At 33.4% G+C, this 21006-nt stretch overlaps 3 protein-coding genes and 1 non-coding gene across 4 annotated transcripts; 1 reads left to right on the top strand and 3 right to left on the bottom strand.

Moving 5' to 3' along the window:
• Positions 1–260: 260 nt before the first annotated feature.
• LOC113845846 (acyl-CoA-binding domain-containing protein 4-like) lies at positions 261–6917 on the bottom strand. The gene is made up of 16 exons (XM_027473493.1): positions 6283–6917; positions 6090–6168; positions 5869–6015; positions 5634–5711; positions 5423–5527; positions 4623–4689; positions 4474–4535; positions 3820–3959; positions 3575–3701; positions 3349–3463; positions 2731–2819; positions 2103–2186; positions 1669–2010; positions 882–1367; positions 739–798; positions 261–535 (listed from the first exon to the last, which is right to left on the bottom strand). The coding sequence occupies exons 1-16, from the start codon at positions 6318–6320 to the stop codon at positions 449–451; spliced, it is 2106 nt and encodes a 701-aa protein (XP_027329294.1). The 5' UTR covers positions 6321–6917; the 3' UTR covers positions 261–448.
• A 4228-nt stretch (positions 6918–11145) lies between these two features.
• On the top strand, positions 11146–13231 carry LOC113847365 (pentatricopeptide repeat-containing protein At4g22760). Its single transcript, XM_027476422.1, has one exon. It carries the CDS (start codon positions 11237–11239, stop codon positions 12974–12976), a length of 1740 nt encoding a protein of 579 aa, XP_027332223.1. The 5' UTR covers positions 11146–11236; the 3' UTR covers positions 12977–13231.
• Positions 13232–14822: 1591 nt separating this feature from the next.
• Positions 14823–20650, bottom strand: LOC113846847 (probable serine/threonine-protein phosphatase 2A regulatory subunit B'' subunit TON2). The gene is made up of 12 exons (XM_027475538.1): positions 20332–20650; positions 20026–20117; positions 19315–19377; positions 19125–19223; positions 18317–18475; positions 18122–18193; positions 17569–17701; positions 16928–16992; positions 16621–16696; positions 16251–16352; positions 15758–15950; positions 14823–15311 (listed from the first exon to the last, which is right to left on the bottom strand). Exons 1-12 carry the CDS (start codon positions 20468–20470, stop codon positions 15074–15076), a joined length of 1431 nt encoding a protein of 476 aa, XP_027331339.1. The 5' UTR covers positions 20471–20650; the 3' UTR covers positions 14823–15073.
• On the bottom strand, positions 15449–15568 carry LOC113848685. The gene has a single exon (XR_003501948.1). It is a non-coding gene; the product is annotated as a small nucleolar RNA snoR104 (small nucleolar RNA).
• Positions 20651–21006: the final 356 nt, after the last annotated feature.

The raw sequence follows: 21006 nt of genomic DNA on the forward strand, positions 1-21006 counted from the left end.
TAAAAAGCTTTCGCAGTTATGTAATCAATAGAAAACCACAGATATTCTTCTCCCTCTTAATCTTGTCTCAGATATTAATAATGCGAGCAATTTCATTTCTCTACAAGGTTCTCCTAGTTTCTCACCGACATTTATTAATTCCTATCCATTTTCTTGAATTTGACAGTTTATAAAAAGATTATCTTTCATGAGCAGACAAAATCAGGATTATACTTTGCTAAACATACGAGATTTATACGAAATTTGAGCTCGACCTCACGCACCGAATTATTAAGAATACACATTCCAGACACACACTCAAAAAGTGCTTCCAATAATGACAAAATGGCAAAAAAAGAAGCAGCAGTACTTGTATGGTGATTCAGTGATTCAAATATATGTACAAATCCATTTTATTTTCCTTTTTTATTTCAAGTCTTTAAGTGGTGAGTTACTTCGACCATCCACCTCACTGCACATGAAACGGTTTCCTGGGTGTAGTTGATGCTCGACTTTCCATTGATTGCAATCTCTGTTTGAGATGAAAAACCTCGTACTGCACAATACCCAACAAAGATATTACGAGTCCAAGGAAGTTTGGTCAAAACATTGTAAAGCAACACAGATAAGTGGAAACATTAAATAGCATCAAGAAACTGAACACAATCAGCATATCAGAATCCTCAATTTGAGGTTTGACATATAAAATCACCAAGAGATCAGCTAAAGCCAAAGATTACCAAGTAATAAAAGATATACCTGTAGTTGGAAAGCCCTAGCTCTTTCTCCTGCAATAACTCCTCTTGTTGAGTGCAATTCCTACAACAAAATTTAATCCGCCAATAATAAACATATGTACAAGTATCCTAGTGTTTCTATCAAATTAAGTGTCATGTATGTACCTTCTGTGTATCATCTAAAACAGCCTTCAGGAAGGCCACATCATGCTCGAGTCTTACATTGTCAGAGTGGACGATGTTTGATAGGTTGTTGGCCTCTTCCTGGGCCAACTCTAGACCGGCCAGCTTCTCTCTCATTAATTCCATCTCCTTCAGTGCATCCGCTAATTTTCTCTCCATTTCCTGCCTACTTTTAAGAACAGATGCCAAGCTTTTCTCTGTAGCTTCTTTGCTCGCCAGGGAAGCCGCCAATTGTCCCTCCAGAATTCCATTTTTCCTTATTAGGGAAGCCACTTTACTTTCATAGTAGTGATAGACATTTGAAGTAGACAGTGATCCTGATTTATTTTCAGGAAATGACACGTTATCACTTTCTGACATGTCATTTTCAAATACTAGGTTTTGCTGGTGTTCCTCCATATTGATCTTGGCTCCACTAATGTTCATTTGTTTACCGTGGTCATTTTCATTTGTTCTGTGATCTGCGGCCTGAAAAGTTTGCAAATCAAAACATCATGTTGATAATGGAAGATTAATAAAATCCCCACAATCTTTATGACATATACATACCATAAACAAATCCTCATTTATGTTTATTTTTATATTTATGATTGTTGAAACAGGATGCCAACAACTCTTAAGATATGCATCAGGTGAACGCCTAAGGTAGGTCCATCATGCTTTTAAAAACACATTTGAAAAGTATCCAACCCTTTGAGGTGTCCAACAAGTGTTTTTATATTAGAACAAGGGTTATTAATAAAAAGATATATATACATATGTGTTTTACCCTCGGGAAAGAACTTCCATCGGAATTCTTGTCCATCTTGACATCTGTATGGTATTCTTCATCATGATCAAATTGCTTACGAAGGGAGGTGTTGGTGGGGGGAAAATTGGGATCAGCAACTAGAGATTCTGACAGAGATTTCCTTCCAGAACCATGCTCAATTGCAGAAGCTAGATTTTGTCTAGCAACTGATTCAACTAAACGTTGGGAACAATCATTTAGTTGGGAGGCCAATCTAGTGGATGATGAATGTTTCTCAAGTAGTATAGATGCTGAACATTTACTGGGAGTTGATCGTCTTCCCAGTGTTGATTCATTCTTTTCCATGATCAACACTTCTACCTGTTAGGTCAAGATGAAAAAAGTTTATCAAATATTAACTTCTTATTTTTTGTTAAAGAAATCAAATATTAACTTCATATTTGTTGTTAAACCTGATTTGATGGCTCTTTTTTGGATCCCCCAAATGCAACAAGAAAGTCCTTTTCCTTGTGCTGCACGAGTACCATGCTGAAGCCCTGGTAATGTAACACATCTTACACGGATTTAATTCATAAAGAAAACATGCATACCAAATATAAGGGATCTAGAAGTAACAATGCTATTAGCAAGGAGCTGCTTAATAATGAATTGATTCAATTTAAAATCTCATAGGTTGAAATTGTCAATGAAAATATCATATTAATAACTGAGGGAAAATAATCACAGCCAGGGATTTCATCATGATTAAACATTTCGAATGAAGTCTCACATTCAACCATTATGCAACATAGTGGTCTCATAAATTCAGTTCCATCCCTTAACACCAAAATTTTAGTGAAAAAGGTAAAGCTGAACCTATGAAGAAAATTCAACACTACTATATCACAATGAAGAAACAACTTAACCAAAAGTTATATTTGAAGTTCCAAAGGCCTTTCGCCAATGAAATAGAATCATCAAATTATAATTGTTTAATTATTAGTTATTATTTATTTAATAAAATTTTAATTAAATCATAAAAGAAACAAAAGTTGCAAAAAATTAGGCCAGTAGGTGATAGCAGATGAATGATAAGCATACCTTGTTGGTAGTGATAGAAGATGGAGGTGAAGCAATTGCCATAGACCATTCATTTTTAACAATATCAAAAATCAGAGTCTCTCCATGTCCTGGAAAGCCAAGGAAAAAAAGAATATTTGAAAACAAATTAAATAATCAAGTTTAAAGAGGAAGTGTGAAATAATGTAAAGACCATTACTTAATGCATAAAAAAGCATCAATACTCTACGATTAAAACAACTTTAACATTATTTGCTCCCCTGCTAACATAACGCACATAACTTCTGCTAGATCATTGAGTAAGGAGCCAAATCATTGCGTCAAGTTTATTAATGTATAATATATTTTCCCTTCTTTCCTTATATTCAGAATTCACTACCCTGTCATATTTTTCCCAATAAAAGTATTGTTTCTTCAGTCTCAAAGCCCCAAATTAAAATAGCCCAATAAACCTGAAAACATGAGACATGCTAACAAAGTATATACAATGAACAGCATAACACTACAAAGGAAAGGCAAGAGTAATATATAAGTATGATTACTCCAAAGTTAAATCATAGCAGAGCAGAAGTTCAAAACAAAGAAAAGAATAGTAGGTTTAATACTATGAACAAATGCTTCTTCCATTATAAAACATACGTTTTTTCCTGCTTCCACCCCCAGTAATATACCATTTAGTACCACATAGGACACCACAACAGCCAGCTCTAGGTGATGGATGAAAACCTCGTATCTTTACTCTTGACCATGCCATCTGAAGAAACATATTTTTTTTATCAGAATATAAGGTGGATGAAGATTTAATCTTCACTGGAGAAATCAAGATAGACTATAGACATATTTGAGACCTACAGAGCCCACTCACCGTTTCGAAGTCAAGTGAATACAAATCATTTAAGGACCTGGATTTTGATGATCCTCCAAATATATAAAGAACTTTATCATCATAAAGAGCAGCTACATGGTTGAATCTTGGAGTAGGTGCTGTTCCCCTGAAAGTAAGATAATTTCAAAAGCAACATTACATTATTATATTAGGTGATTATGACTAGATAATCACATTAAGTCCAACCTTTTCTTTACAAGTTTCCTTTTCTGTTTATCACTTACGTGTAGTGAAGTGGAAGCCATGTCAAAGACTTGAGATCAAACATGTGTAGATCATTCAATTTCCTCCTTTTTGCATCCTCACCACCAAACAATATTAAAACAGAGCTTGCTCTAACAACACTGTGACCACTGCGAGCAACCTGCAAAGAACAAACACTTTGGTTAGTACTGCATGTAGGTTAATGATATAAGACTCAAGCCGGCAGAGTCCACATCATAGAGAGTTCGATTAAATAAAATAAAGGATATGCTATAGTTCTGCTAAATGTGTAATTACAGATTTTCATTTCTATATCATTTCTCAGCAATTGTTTATGCTCTTGACCTCCTGATAATGTAGCTAGCAGAACTTCAATATAATATGAGCATTAATGCTTGTGAGCTTGTCACGTGAGAAAAATATCAATTTGAATAAGATATAAAGTTGTCCATCCACTGGGCAGTTCTCAATCATAATTAATAACCTAGTTTAATTTTTTGACATTTAATTAGTCAATAATGATTACCACAATTTACTAATATGATGGAGCAGAATATGTAATACAGTATTACAATTCCTACCATTCGGTTCCATACATCAATAAAGACAATGCACAACAACAATTTCTATCACTGCAGCATTTGCATAGTTATGAAGTGAAATCGATTTCCTACCGGTATGTCTCCCTTTGCCTCCATGAGTGACCAGCACTCTGTCTCTGTATCAAATGCCCATACTATACAAACACCAAAAATATACTCAGAATAATCTGACAAAGTTAAACTAAACAGAATTATTAAATGAAGAGAACATGAAATTGAACCTGATATTTTGTCACTTCCTGGGTCCGTTTTCCCTCCAATGAGGAGTGCCTTCTTACCCCAGGAAACCTTGTCAATTCATTGCCAAGTGAAAGAGAATTGAGACCGGGCACACATCATCATTAATAAAAAATTTAAAAGAAAAGGCTGTTCAAGGCAAAAACACTTTATTTATACATTGGATGGATGCAAAGCTCAAGTATAGGAGTAATTGCAGTAGTCAAGTAAGTATCCCAGGTACAGGTACCTTTCATGTTCCTCGCTGTCAAGTTTCTATTTACTACTTTGAAGTATGATTTTCCTTTTCTTAATATAGGAAAATAGTGTTTTATCCTCTCTTTTTTTCTCTTATATCTCTTTTTATGATCTTAATCTCCAAAGTTCAAGGCCCCATCTTTTTCATATCATATTTAATTAATTTGGTCTTGACAATTCCAAACTTATATTTCTAGTTCCTCTCCTAGCCTCACTCGATCGAAGGTGGTCATGCAATTAGATCTAATTGATCATATCATTAAGCAAAACATTCATGGCAGCCATAATTTACTGATGAACAGTGTGCTTGGGCATGCAAGGGCTTGCCACAGAGACCTGCGGTTTGCTTTTTCTACTTTTTAGAGAAATTCAATTTCATGACACATTTAGAGACACGTTATTCCATGTTCTGCACAATGAAGCAATGCCAAATGTGATAATGAAAATAGAAGAGGAGAGCATTCTCAAGAACACTAAAATAGAACTTTATCAAAATGCCAGTGTACTGAGAATGAGAATATGTTGCTAATAATCAGGATATATTTACCAAACTATGACCCTTGCATGCTGGAATCTTCAGCGGCAAACTGCTCGGCGACAGGTAAAGCTTTGACGATGCTGTAGTCCACGAAAACCTGTCAAAATTTAGCACCTGACAACAGAAATGAATAGCACTCAGTTATTGAGATGAACCAGCAAGCAACTAACTAGTAGTTAATGTTGATGCTCAAATTCTCAGCACAATCCCCCGCTCATACCTGAACATCATCCAACAATCCAGTCCCAGACTCGCCTCCTACCACTATCATCTTATTCCCAATGACAGCTGCTGCATGCTATTCACAATGCACAATAATAACAACAGTTCAGTCTGGTACCATAACCAACATTATACATGAGCAGTGACCCAACAACATTTACAGTACCAGAAAATGACACACAAACAAAAACTAAAACAAACAGAAGAATCATAACATTACAGAGTTTACAGACATTGGATCTAGGAGTAGGCTTGTCCCCTGCAATAGACAACACCATCCAATTCTCTGAGCTGCCTGAGGCACAAGCACTTATCTCAGTTGAAGGCTGGCAATCAATTTCATCAGAATGGCCACTTGACCCTGCATCTCCTTCTCCTCCCTGAAACAAGCTCACACAACTTAGAGTTCATGGCACTCTCCAATTCCAGAGAGAATGAAGTTGAAAAAGCTTACATTGGAGTTTCCGTTTCGTTTGGGGTGTCTCACAGGAGTTCTAGTTCCCTGATTGGCCTCAGAAATCTGAACCTTCAATCTAACATACCAATGAAAAAACATGTCATCACACTTTCTTCCACCCCAACTTGCAATTCATGCATGTATGTAATCAAATAATGAAGAGTAAAAAAGAAAGGTTCGTTTTATTTACCTGCCAAGTTTCATACGGCGACGAGAGAAGCTAAACATCTTGGAAGGTGAATGTGGAGAAGAAGGAAGGGACTAACCCTAATAGTAATACCACAGAAAGGGAAGGCACATTATGACATCATCCTGAAAATGGTAGCAAAATGGTTTCTTTTCTGTGCCGAGAAAAAAGGGTAGGAGTCAGATTGGGAACATGAGACGAGAGTGAGGAGAAAAGAAAAAGGACAAGAAAAGCGCACACTGTAGAAAGCTCACAGTGCAGAAAGCTCTGAGTCACAGGAAAAGACAGAGACACCCCTGATTACTAAAAGGAGAAGGAAAATGGGAGTTGGTTGGGGTTGGGATGAAAGGTTAAATTTCAAGCTGAACAAGAACATGAAAGAAGAAAGAAAATGCAAGTTTGTTGTTGAGAGTGAAGAGTAATGCAGAGAGACAGAACATAGGGAAAAGAGACAGAGAGGATGCGCACGTTAGCGCTTGTCAGTATCAGTGTCAGGTCATTGTTTCACTCCGCACACTAAGGATTTGGTTGGATACGGCTTACGCCACAGTAAAGTGCTTCGTTCCAAGTTACCGTTCAGCCGAGTAAGCCAATCAATGCATTCTCCCTACATTTCCCTTCCAAACTTGGATACAATCATTGAAAAATCTTCTTCCATGTAATCTTATCAATCAAATCTAACATCTCTCCCATTTTTATTTCTTTTTTGTAAGTCATATACCATGTTTGAATACAATAACTTTTAATCATATCCCCTGTCAGCATGCAAAAATCTATCACCGATGTGTATAACGTTTAATATTTATTATATATCAATTTAATTAGTTTAATTAATATCTAAGTTTTATAACACTGCTTTGCTTTGATGTTTGATTTAGCAAACGATCCAGTAGAGTTTTTTATCAGTAACACAATAACTGAATCTGAGACTTTTAAAGGTCTCTCTTTACATGGATTTGAATTTTCACCACCCCAATTATCTGAGAATGAATTATTCATAACTCAAAAGTTAAGTGTTATAATAGTATTAAATATTATATGTTTAATAAAAAAAATATTATTTAATGAATTTATATTATATATTGTTTAAACACGGAATATATAAAACGGTTAATAAAAAAAATGTGTGACCATTTGTGGGGTCAGGTGTCTCGGAAATTGGTCGATGAGAAAGCATGGGGCCATAGACCCTATCACAAGTCAGTGTCCCTTTTGTGGGACCCCATCATAAGAGACAAAAGCAGATCCTTTACACATTTTAATTATAATCAACATTTAAAAGACACACATTATTTACAGTACTAAGTCGGTGTTCTATGATTAGAGCTGCATTCTTTCCAAACTTCACGACTGTCCTTTCTTCTACTTAACGTAAATACTTACGGTCTCTCTCCCAACAAAGTTCATTAAGAAAATAAGAATTATATTAAACATTTTTAAAAGCATTTAATGTTTATTTTCAAATTGGGTGATTCCATAAATAATATTTTTTAATAAGTAAAGTAGAATCAATATTGAACCGGTGGTGATATTTATAGATAGAAAATAATTAAGATTGATTGATAAAAATATTTTTAAAAAATAGTATATAATTATTTTAGGTAATAACATGTTAATGAAAGATAAATAGATAAATTATTTTTATCTTTTTTTTCTCTTTCTGTAACTTCTTCATTTTTATTTATTTCTTTTTCTTTCAATTTCTTTTATTTTCAGTTTTTTTTATTGATACTCTAAAATTGAAGTTAATTGGATAAAACTAAACTTTGATAGTGATATATATTTTATATTAAAAAAAACCTTTGAAATCAAACAAAACTTTACTCAAAGTTAAGTTTTCCTAATTAATATTGTCCCCTCGAGAAAGAATATAAACTAGTGCTAATGCATGTCCTAAAGCTTATGCCGGTGTTGGTACAGGAGTTGAGGCTTTTGATTTTTTAGCATGTAGACAATGCTTCTTCTCTCTCTCTTGCATAATCTAGAATCATAATCATTAGATATTTCACTTAGAATTTTTCTATATCGATTTTGATGTTAAATTTGCATCTTCTTTTTTTAAATGTTACTTTTTAGATTGTTTTTATGAGAGAACTAATGTAAAAAACTTTCTACATTAGTAAGTAGTAATTTTTTTTAACATACTTTTTATATCAGTTTTCTAACAAAAAAAAGTTAAATGTTATTTTTAACGTCGTCAGCTTTGAAAAGGCATATTTGTAAGGGATTTTTTAATTTGTTTGTATACAAAATTCTATCATTTCTAAATTTTTTATGGTGTCAATGAGATGAAAATAAAAGATAAATAAAAGGAGAAAGATGATGAAAGAAAAACAAACAAAATTCTAAAATCTTTTATATTTTTTAGTGTTTTTTTATATTTTTCTAGATAAAGAATTCTGTCATTTACAAATTATTTATGAGATGAAAATGAAAAATAAAAAAAATAAAAAAATAAATAATAGAAAGAGAAAGATAAAGAAGAAGAGGAAGAGAACAAAAAGATAAAGAAAAATAATAAAAAGAGAAAGAGAACAAGAAAAACAAAGAAGAAGAGGAAAAAAAACAAGAAAATGAAGAAGAAGAGGAAAAAAAATATATATAAAATTATCAATATATCATTTTATAAATCTAACTTAAATAACTCATTTATTGTCATTCATTTTTTACCATTTGTTTTTAATCAATAGTCTACAATATTTGAAAGTTTTTTAAAAAGATATTTTTGCTTTACTTTTTTAACAGATGGGAAGACATTACAATCATTATTTCAAAATAAGTAACTATTTAATTAAAAAAAAATAAGTATATTTTTTAAATGCTATTTATATTATTTGTTGATTAAAATTAAAATATTATCTTTATAATTGATGAAAGTATTAAATATAAATATTTATTAAAATAAAATTTCAATTTTGATTAATAACAACACTCATAATACTTAAAATTTATATTTTAATTGAATAGTTATTTTTTTTAATTACTAAAGAAATAATCTTGCTATTTTGATGTCGATGGCCCACTAATTAATGACATCAATAAAATTTCAATAATTGTGTCATATATTTATAGAGAAAAAATAAAAAATGTGATACAAATATAAGAGAGAGAAAATTTAAAATATATATATAAATATAAAAAATAAATGTAAACACGCGTTTGGGTGAAAAATGAAATGAAAAAACAAAGAAAAAATTGAAATAAAAAAAATGTTGTTCAAATGAGTAAAAATAAAAATAAAAAGTAAAAAGAATATCTTTATTAATTCGGATGACTTTGAATACAAAATAATAAATTATATTAAAAAATAATTTATAACAATTATTATATATATATATATATATTATTAATATTATTTAAATATTCCCTTCCCCTATTCCCCATTCTCTCTCTTTTTTTTTTCGCAAAACCTTACATGAAAAAATGAATTTTCTTCTCTTTATTTTTCTACATTCAAAATTTCCAAAAAAAAAAAAATCTATATTTTTTTCCATCGCTTTTCTCCTTCGCCGTCTAAACAAATCTCAAGAGAAAGTAAGAGTAAAAATATAAGAATTGAATTGAATTACCAGTAAATGTGTTAATGTTGTTGGGAATATCCGGTCAAAGGAAATGCTGAAGAAATATGATTTATGATGTTTTTTAAAACATGGCAATTCACACAGCCATGCACATCTCTGAGTGGAAATGCAAGCTAGTTCAACATCCTATTTCCATCTTTCCCACATGTCATGTCAGCATAACACAAATTAAAAGGAAATGGTTTTAACCCTTATAACATTTGTTAGAACTTCAATTGATCATGAGCATTTCACAGTGGAAATAGCCCAATCTTTGTCCTTTTCATAACCACATTATCCCATTGTCAAACATAACATGTAAATAACTACCATACTATCATCTGTTAATCACTTAATTGTATGTATCCACTAGAAACATTAAGTGACCATCATTTGGCTACTAATCCATGCATTTACTGCTATGATTTTCTTTTCTCAATTTCTTCTTTCTTTACAAAGCTTCAGGACTACGAAAGCATAACAATGAGATACACAGTGGCATCGCTTGAATACATAGGAATTTGCACTTTAGAAAGACTTTGATTTTTCCAATTTTCATTCAGAGGATGAACCAAATCATAAAAATATATCAGTAATACATTGTTTAAGAAAAATAAATTTCTTGACTCTTTTCTTGGAACACAAATCCAATTTAATTAAGGCAGAATTGAATATCCAGTTTCATTTTCACTTGAGCAAAAATAGAATTGCTTAAACAAAAGTATAAAAAATTACTAAATTTCTTTATACAAAATTAACTTAAACAAACTTTTTTAATTTAAACTAATTTTACGTTTTTTTTTTTTCAATCTTCTCTTTTTTTCTCCTCATGCTCAACACTCTCTTTTCAATGTTTATGTTCAACCATCTTTAACTACTATATTCAATCTTCTTTTTTCTCTCAAATCTAACTTTTCTATTTCTCTTTCAACTCTCTCTCTTTCTTTCATCTCATGCCTAACTTATTTCTTCTTCTTTTTACTCTCACCTTACCTCTCTTATGCTTGTATCTACTTTACTCAATCATCAATACTTCACTCTCTTCTCAAGGCTATCTCTTCAATTTCTATATTTAACCTTATTCTTTTTCTCATATCTATCTCTTTTATTTCTTTTTTAACTCTTTCTTCCCTCAACTTCATGCTTAACTCCTTTCTCCTTCTTTCTACTCTCACTTTACCCATGTCTTTATCTCCTTATTTATTTAATCACCAATATTCTACTTTCTTTTTCTTTCACCACTGCTCCTATACCACTATCACTCTTCTTATCTTTATCTATCTTTAGTCTTCTTTTCTTCCCGCATACATTGCAGCAACAAATGAGGTTTTTTCAAAGACCGTTATTTGTTGATTACATTGAGAATTTGAGAAAACCGCAAAATAGAAAAAGCTTAAATGGTAGCTACAAAATTGATGACATTGATGAACAAGTGTTCAACTGTGAATCACGCAAAACAAATCCATGCCCACATCTTGATCAATGGTCTTTCCCATCTTCAACCCAACTTCATACATCATATCCTTCTCTGGGATATCACTAACTACAAAACTATGGCTCACTATGCCCACCTAATTCTTCTCCATCTGACCAATCCAGATTCCTTCTCGTGGGGTTGTGTGATTAGATTCTTCTCTCAGAAGGGTCTATTCACAGAAGCTGTTTCTCTCTATGTTCAAATGCATGGGATGGGGTTGTGTCCAACTTCATGTGCTATGTCCTCTGCACTCAAATCGTGTGGTAGACTTGAGGACAAGTTGGCTGGTGTATCAATTCATGGGCAAGCTCATGTGTTTGGATATAGTGCGTGTGTTTATGTACAAACGGCCCTTGTTTATTTATATTCCAAAATGGGTGATATGGGGACTGCTCGGAAGGTGTTCGATGAAATGACTGAGAGAAGTGTGGTTTCTTGGAATTCTTTGTTATCTGGATATCTAAAAGCTGGTAACTTGGATGAGGCTCAAGATTTTTTCAATGAGATTCCCAGGAAGGATGTCGTATCTTGGAACTCTATGGTTTCTGGATATGCCAAAGCAGCAAATATGGATCATGCCTGTTCTTTGTTTCGGCAAATGCCAGAGAGAAACCTGGCCTCATGGAATGCAATGGTTGCTGGTTACATTGATTGTGGAAGCATAATGTCAGCAAGAGAATTTTTTGATGTAATGCCCAGACGAAACAGTGTCTCTTGGATGACAATGATTGCTGGGTATGCAAAGAGTGGGGATGTTGAATCTGCACGTATGCTCTTTGACCAGATGGATCACAAAGATTTGCTCTCATATAATGCTATGATAGCTTGTTATGCTCAAAATAGCAGACCCAAGGAAGCCCTTGAACTATTTAAGGATATGCTCAATCCGGATATCTATGTACATCCAGATAAAATGACTTTGACTAGTGTTATATCAGCATGTTCGCAACTGTGGGATCTGGAACATTGGTGCTGGATTGAGTCACACATGACTGACTTTGGAATTGTGTTGGATGATCATTTGGCTACTGCTTTAATTGACTTGTATGCAAAGTGTGGAAACATTAACAAGGCATATGAGATATTCCATGGCCTGAGAAAGAGGGATTTGGTTGCGTATTCTGCAATGATCTATGGGTGCGGAATAAATGGAAGGGCTTCTGATGCAATCAAGTTATTTGAACAGATGCTTGCAGAACTTATTGCTCCTAATTTAGTCACCTACACTGGACTCCTTACTGCCTATAATCATGCTGGATTGGTTGAAGAAGGTTACCAGTACTTCAACTCCATGAAGGACTATGGACTTGTGCCTTCGGTTGATCATTATGGAATTATGGTTGATCTTTTGGGAAGGGCAGGATATCTGGATGAAGCATATAAGCTTATCATAAATATGCCGACACAACCAAATGCTGGTGTTTGGGGAGCTTTGCTTCTCGCCTGCAGATTACATGATAATGTGGAGCTTGGGGAAATAGCTGTCCAGCATTGCATTAAGCTGGAGAGTAACATAGCAGGTTATTGTTCTCTTCTTTCTAGCATATACGCTACTCTTGGAAAATGGGATGATGCCAAGAAGTTGAGAGCGGGTGTGGAAGGAAAGAAAATCATCAAGATACCTGGATGTAGTTGGACAAGTAATTTAACCCATCCATGATTTGGGAAAATAAGGCACACACAACATACTATAACTAGTGCTCATATTGCCTTGCCTTTAATTTGTACACGGCATGTTTGAGTGATGGAATGTTAGCAATGCAACAGTGATAGTAGCTGCTGAGGAAGGTGATTTAGCCAGCAATTCAATGTCATAAATCATAAGTGTCCAATATGTTTGAGGGATCTCAAGCTCTTGGTTCTATAGGTGTTTAGCTGATGGCTATTTAGATTCTTCATTGGATATGCAGAGAAATTGCTGAACATGGCATACTTGACTAACTTTTACTTTTTAACCTGCTCTTTGTGATCTTGGGTTTCATCTTGGAGGGTATCGTGACACTGTTAATCTTCTATGTAAAAAGTTTATTTTAAACTCTTGTTCTTTTACTTCTAAGAAAATATTAATTTTACCCCCTAAAACATAAGGAGTTTTTATTAAAATTTATCATTAATACACTCTCAGCTTAATTGTTAATAAAAGTTTTCTTTTATTGGTCAGCATGCATCAAGATCCTTCGAGTTTTATTGTAAAAAGATAAAAAAAAAATGCAGAAATGTAAGAAAAATGAAAAAAAAAACTTAATTTTTATTTAATAGCAATAATACATTTATAATAAATCAAAGAAATTTAAACTAATTACATAACTGAAAGATTTAATAATAAACTAAATTATTTTTAAAATATTAACACAATTTATTAATTATGATACTAATTTAATAAATTGAAATAATAAAAAACAATAATAACAACATTTTCAAAAGAATATTGTTACCATAAGGCATCCATCATGATCATTAATGCGCTCCTTCAAACTCGCCTTCAAGCCCCGCCAAAGAATAAGACCAACAAAGCAATTAAGAAAAATAGGTAATGTAATGATACTGCTGAAGGAACATCTTTTCAGTAATATAATATGGGTTTTTCATTTTGGCACTCTTGATCAAATATCTGGAGAGAAGAAATTGCAAGATAGAAGCCCTGCGAATTATCCTTTTCTTCAAACTGAGGGAGAGAAGCACTGGAGAAGTGAGAAGAGCAAGAGGGTCCCAACCCAAGTGGTTGACAAAAAAGTCAAAACCCTCCTCAATTTTTCCCTCAGATATCAGCATACAGAAAGGATTCTTCATAAATGCTTCACCAATTGCTTCCTCTGTCCATCCCCACCTCTTATACAACTCAACCTTGCTTTCCCACAATGACTTGGTAGTCCCTCAACGTACATTGTGGGAACAAAAGTTGCTCTTGAAGGATCAATCACCTGAAGGGTGCCAACGGTTCAAATGAGGTTCTTACACTTGATGGTGCCTGTGACTGTGGTGTGAGGTTTATGAGGGGAACTTGGAGAATGAGATTTAACCATGCTTTCTGAGAATGGAGAGAGCCGACCCTACAAATACAGATTTCCATGTGTATGAAACGACGCCGTAAGATGCTCTCAACCCGAATCTACATCCACTCCGAATGTAATAAACATTCGGTGTAGGCTTTTTGGACATCTCTATTCACAAACTGATTTTGACAAATAATAATAATAACCGATAAAGAAAAAATCTTTCAGAAGTTCTCACATGGTTAATCCAAACATGAACTCTAGGCAGATTCCCGAATTCCGTACCTTTATACATTCAATTTAGTAGGCTGTCAATTTTATTAATTTTTTAACTTGTATAAAATAAAAAATTATTTATAATAAACTTCTACTAAAAAGTATAAATGTAATGCTATAATTATATTAAATTATACTAAATTATGTAAATTTTAATAAAATTCTATTATATAAATTTTATATCATTTCAATGTATTCCAAAGTTTTGCAAATTGAGATAGTATTGTATATCACTTAGCATGGACAACAGCGCGATATTATTGATTTAGATCAAACCATAGCATTTGGCTAAAGCGAAGTGTAAATTCGAACTTCGAACCAATGGCTATTAGATACACTAATTAATGATGTTTTTACTGTTAACATACAGATAAACTCAACTAATTCCACACATCTAATGACTCAAACAGAAGAGGTTACATCTTGTGAGAATTCTAAGTTGAAATGTATTTAAGCCAGAAGTTTTGTTAGCAAGTCGGTGACCAGTGTTATTCTTCCTCTGGTTCTTCTTCTTCCTGGAGAAGATTTTCTCTGTTGTCATGAGCCCAGAAACCACGCACATCTATGAGCATGCTGGCTACAGTTCCACCTTGTTTGCAGGCCAGTAGATCAGCTAACGAAATCTTGAGTGGATCTGCTGGCTTAACCATGTCCCAGATTTCATCCCGCACATCTTCAATACAAAGTTCATAGTTGCCACCTTCAATCCATTTATGGTGTACATCTCTTTTTTTTTTTTTTTTCAAGAAAAAAAATGGTTAGTCAGTGAGAAGTTAAAGTAACACTGTCAAATTATATAATCATTGAATCACACTGCCAGCTATGGGACATCAAAGATCTCCGTGGGTTGCATCTTATAACTAATGTGTCACCTGTCCTATTTGAGACTTGCAGGACTTGCTCAAGCACTACAAGCAGGAAACAACAGTTTGTTTCTATAGGAAGATTGTATCAGGCAACATCTCGGCATATAGATGCTCCCCTTCTATTCTTCCAATAATTGCAGTAAATATTAATTACTTTTTTATAAGTTTGAAAACTTGTACAAAAAACTATATCAATACCACGTGCAAGTTAAAATCAAAGAGCCCAAGAAATGTAGTAAAGTTTCAAAAACTAACAAAAAGTTTTAAATACTAAATAAATAGTCTACCAACAGTACGACAGTTTACCTGAAAAGGGAGTGAATATCAGCTGTAGTAAGGTAACCCCTTCCTTGAAGATCAAGGCACCGAAACAAGTATGTCAAGCCTTCTGGGGTGTCTTTGTTTTCTAAAGCCAGAACAAAGTCCAAGAAACTCTCAAAATCCATCTCCCGGGCATTTCCACCACCACTTTTTCCACGACGAACATGTTCATCATATACTACAGGAATTGCGATTATTTTAAGTCATTTATTTAAGAAAGACAATGAGTATCAAATCATCAATGACACAGAATCACATGCAAATTGCCAAACAAACCCTGATGTTTAATCCAGCAGTAAACAACAATAGCACAGGAAAATAGAGAACAAATAATACAAGGGCATCAGCCACAGTCATTATTACCAATCGGAAATTGAAGGAAACCAGCATTTTGGAGTTAGGAATATGTAAAAAGATATTCATGCCAATGATAAATACAAGCCAAAATTTACACCAACTGAAGAATGGTATTATCTACCTCTCTCAATAAAAATATCGGTCAGAGTCCCATCAGCATATTCTCGCAACTCCTGCTTGCTCAATGTCCCATTTGCATCTTTATCAAGGGCAAGAAACATGTCTGCCAAAAAGTTAACAATACACATTAACACAAATTGATAGGAAATAATTTTAACCCCAATTATATTCACAATTTCAATTCATCATGAAAATTTGGCCTGTCAATGCAAGAGTTCAATACGAAAATTATACAGTAAGAATTTAATAAGAAATTTCCCTAACACTACCCATTCAAATATATCAGAAAGAAGTAAGGATAGTACAACTACAATAGACCAGGAGCAGTAGGTAAATGATTACTGGAATCTTAAAAAATGTAGAAAACCCACCGCATATGCGTTGAGCAGAAGTCAAAGAGAACCAGTTTTCAGCTTGTTCTGTGTCAGTGACTTCCTCTTCGCTTTCCTGAAATACACAGCAGCATACTTAAATAGAGCTTCAATCTTATATTGAGTTTGAACCAAATACAGTTCACACTTATTATTAAAACAAAGCAAATGAATCATGTGAGGTAATGTATAAAAAGATAAGAACCAGGGGGTTCAGGACAATAGGAAGCAACTAGAGAGAGGGAGAGAACGGAATACTATGACATTTGGTTCTAAAGATATTAAGAAAACTTCTTATATAATCTACCTGGTGAAGCTCCATTAGCTCCTGGAGACAATTACTAAGCAATACTTTCTTGATGCAAGCTTTTCCTGTAAGAAAAAAATATATTATCTAGACTTTGATAGTACTAGTCGGATAAAAAAATTCTGCATTACCTCAATTGTGATTGTATACACAATCTCAAACATTTAAAAATATATATAGTTGAGACTTGAGATACAACTCAGCCAATATTTTCTCATGCCCCAACTAGGGCATATAAACTGACACCATTTACTGGCCCTTCTTTGCAACTCAACCTTTAAATAATAAGAAAGTATTGGGGAGAAACAGGGACATTGAATTGGAATTAGAATCTAAGCATCAATAGCTTTTATTTGATAAAGCCCAGGCAGAGACAGGACACCATACAGGAAAGTATTTGGGGAGCTCATGTTTAATCAAGGTCTCATTTTCTCGTTGTATTGGGTCCTGTGATTTTCAATAACAACCTACTAAATATCAGTTTTTATTGTGTACTCTTGGGCACAAATTAGAAAAATTGATCATTTTAAAATTAAAAAAAAAGCATATCAATTGTAACAATATAGACATCAAAATAGAGGGAAATACAACTATGAAGCAACATCTAAACTGAGCAACTAAAAGACATCGGGCATGCAAACCTCGTCTATGAGGATCACAAAAGAAGAAGAATTTGTGTGCAGCAATACGACAGTACATTTGAACAAAGGCTGCTGGCATATCACGTAACTGTGCCAAGTTGGGTATAAGACCACGTATATAGGCCTCCATTTCCTGAAGAGCAAAGTCAATAACAATGACAAGTTAGCAACAAGAATAATAATAAATGAAGGTTAACATAATCTTTTTATATAAGAAAGTAAGCAACAGTTCAAACACAGTTTATTCCCAACTTCATATTTAGCATACAAAATAAACAATATAATAACCTTATAAAGAACTATATGCATGCCAAAAAAATAAAGGTTAGATGATCATAATAAGCAGTGAAACAAGTGATACCACCGCATAAACATAGTAACACTGGTGAAATGCTGCTATTTAAGGAAATGAGGACAGAGACAATTGTATCAAAGAAATAACTAATTTATATTAAAGAATAAATATGTACAACAAAAGAATAAATAAAAGAGATCTCAAACCGACTGTTCAATTTTAAACCATTGGAAGCCTAATAGCAATACAAATTCATACATGTGGTTGAAGGAAACCATCAGAATCCTCATCAAGCTCACTCATATCAATTCTAGCCTGTGTAAGTGAAACCTGCACAACCATAATCAGTAGTTGTCATGAACAATTATCCAGTTCAAGGTACATATATACTGAAGTATTCAGAAGAACCAAACGGAAATGCACTGAAACAGTAAATGTTGGCCAACAACCTACCGTACGCATCACATAAAGGTAGAAGGGTAGAATGGCAATTCTTCCCTGCTCATCTTTCTCAAACTTCATAAAGTTTGAAGGACTGAAAAAGCGCCGGCATTTAGGACCTATTTGTTCTGTACATACAGAGGCAATCTGGCAAAAGTCTTCATAATTCATCTATAAGAAACAAATTGAAGTATGCATCAGGATTGCTGTAAAAATAGAGTGCAAAGATAAAGAAGCCAAGCATTCCAGAAAAAGCATGATCCATAATAAACAGTGTTACAGTAATTTTGAGAATAATAGGGTGGGAATATTGGCAAAGTTATATAATATTTTCAAGTAGATGAACAACATGAACTCCATCACCCATTGCAGACAAAATAGGCTTCTTTGAAGGTAGGGCTTGTTTACATCATTGCTATAAAACAAATAAGGTTGTCTCAGAAAAATCCATAATGGCACACATCAAACTCTAGCAGAAGGATATTCATTATTGAGAATGGGTGTCAAACCGAACTTGTGGAATAAGTCAAATATCTGATCATAATAATTGACAGTTGAGAAACTGACATAACCCAAAAGCATGGATAGTTATTGAGGATGTGATTTAACACTGCATAATGTTTGTATGAATGCAAGAGTTCAGGAGTTCAACTTTGTTACAAACCAGAGATTGCTTAAAACTTAAGCCTATATCAAACTCTCACGACTTTTCTGGTGGATGTAAAAGATTTATCATACTCTTAATATGGAAAATCCAGCTAACAGATATCATAAAATTTGGAAACATGGAGAAGTAAACAAGAATATGAAAATGGAATACCTTTTCTGCCCCAGTAGCATCATCAATCACACAGTTCTCCCTTAAGCACACCCACATTGCATCCAAATCATCAGAATTTAGCAAAAGATCTGATTGTTTCTGTTCAGCACACCGGGAATATCACTAATTGAGAAACTATCAACTGTTAAAGCAAATATAACCAACAAAGAGGCAAGCCAGACAATGATACCCTTAGAAACCGATACTTTGCCAATCTCTGAACTCTATGACTGATTGATCCATCTTCAGGTTTCTGAATTAAGATGAGGCATATCAATTTTCAAATGACAGACGGAGGGTCTTACTCTAATTTACATGAATTATGAATACCAAAGAAATCCAATTATGAACTGCAAATACTTATAAAACATCCTATGCAAACAATAATGACTGACAAAATAACCTAACGAGAGATACAACACATAAGAGTCCACTCTAGATAATAGGGCACAAATAAACAATAGTTATTTTATCAATTTGAATTCAATAAGTAAAATAGTCAATGTACATGTTGTTGGTTTCAGAAGGCACTCAATAGACTGATGGCAGATTCTCATAGCATGTTTAGATTCACGTTTCAATGTCTATGGATCCACGTTTACTTCAACGCTGCTAATTGTAGCTTTTGCATTGGATCTACGTTAATAGAATTTTCAATGTAAATCCAAAAACACACTTGAACTAACTAGAACAAGCATATTCATACGGAAATACTGTGACAATAATGCAAAGGCGACATAAAACATTTTCACAGATCACCAAGTAACTTAACGTAGTGTCATGCCTTCTTCATGAGTCCACCATCACTAGTTCAGAATAGGAAAGTAATAATTGTCCCTAATTCAACATATGAGTAAAATATACAAAAAAGAGTACAAAGAGAAGCAATGCTTTCACGTGCCTTCTTGTAGAAACTTGGGATTGCACCAGCTTCCGCGCTTTTCTTCTGCTTCTCCTTAAAAATGTCGAGCAAAATTCTTTTCGTTTCAAGCTCTGCAAACGTAATTTAAAAAATAAATAAAAAATACATTTATTGAGGTGTTGTTAGGGTTTGAGATTGAGAAACAACACACCACATTCACAATAGCATGGCATGGAATGAATATCAAATATTGTACAGTAATTAATTAATGTTTTTTTTTTTCATTTAGCTGAAATATTGAACATTCATAATGAACAGTGGAGAAAGTGAGAGAAGAATACGAACCCATCAAGGCTTCGGATCCGAGACCCGCACCGGATCCGATGAAACGACGAAGATTGCGGACCCAAAGCATGGAGGATGCTGGGGGAATTTTCCTTTGAGGAGCGTCATGGGTTTCGCCGTCGCTGGAGCCGCTGTACATCGTAGCAGAAGAGAAGGGAGAATCTCAAAGTGAATATGAAACTGTTTCTTCTGCTTTCACCATAACCAACTCACTCACTCACCTACGAAGCTTTGATCTGATCTGATCAGATCCACCACTGTGTCGGTTCACCCAAACAGCGAACCTTTTTACCCTTCTCTTCCTAGCTTAATCAAATTACAACCAAGTTATTGGAATACAGTAATATCTCATGTTTTATTTTATTTTCTAAAATTACATAAATATGTCAATTTAGTTTTAAGATTACTGAGGGAAATATTTTAATCTTTAAAACTATTAGAAAGTAATCATTTCAATTTTTTTAAAAATTTTAATTTAATTTGCATTCATTAATTTAAATCCCGAAATAACAAAAAGAAAGACATTTTGTTATATTTGAATTTTTAATTTCAAAATATTGAAAAAGTTTATTTGGACACCAGATTTTACTTTTATGCCTATTTATTTATTTGCTATTTGTTATAATATGTAAGATAATTCTATAAGTATTTTATAAGTTTTATGCTAAAATATTA

Source organism: Abrus precatorius, unplaced genomic scaffold (genome assembly GCF_003935025.1).
Source record: "Abrus precatorius isolate BTA unplaced genomic scaffold, Abrus_2018 Scaffold8, whole genome shotgun sequence".
Classification (NCBI taxonomy): domain Eukaryota; kingdom Viridiplantae; phylum Streptophyta; class Magnoliopsida; order Fabales; family Fabaceae; genus Abrus; species Abrus precatorius.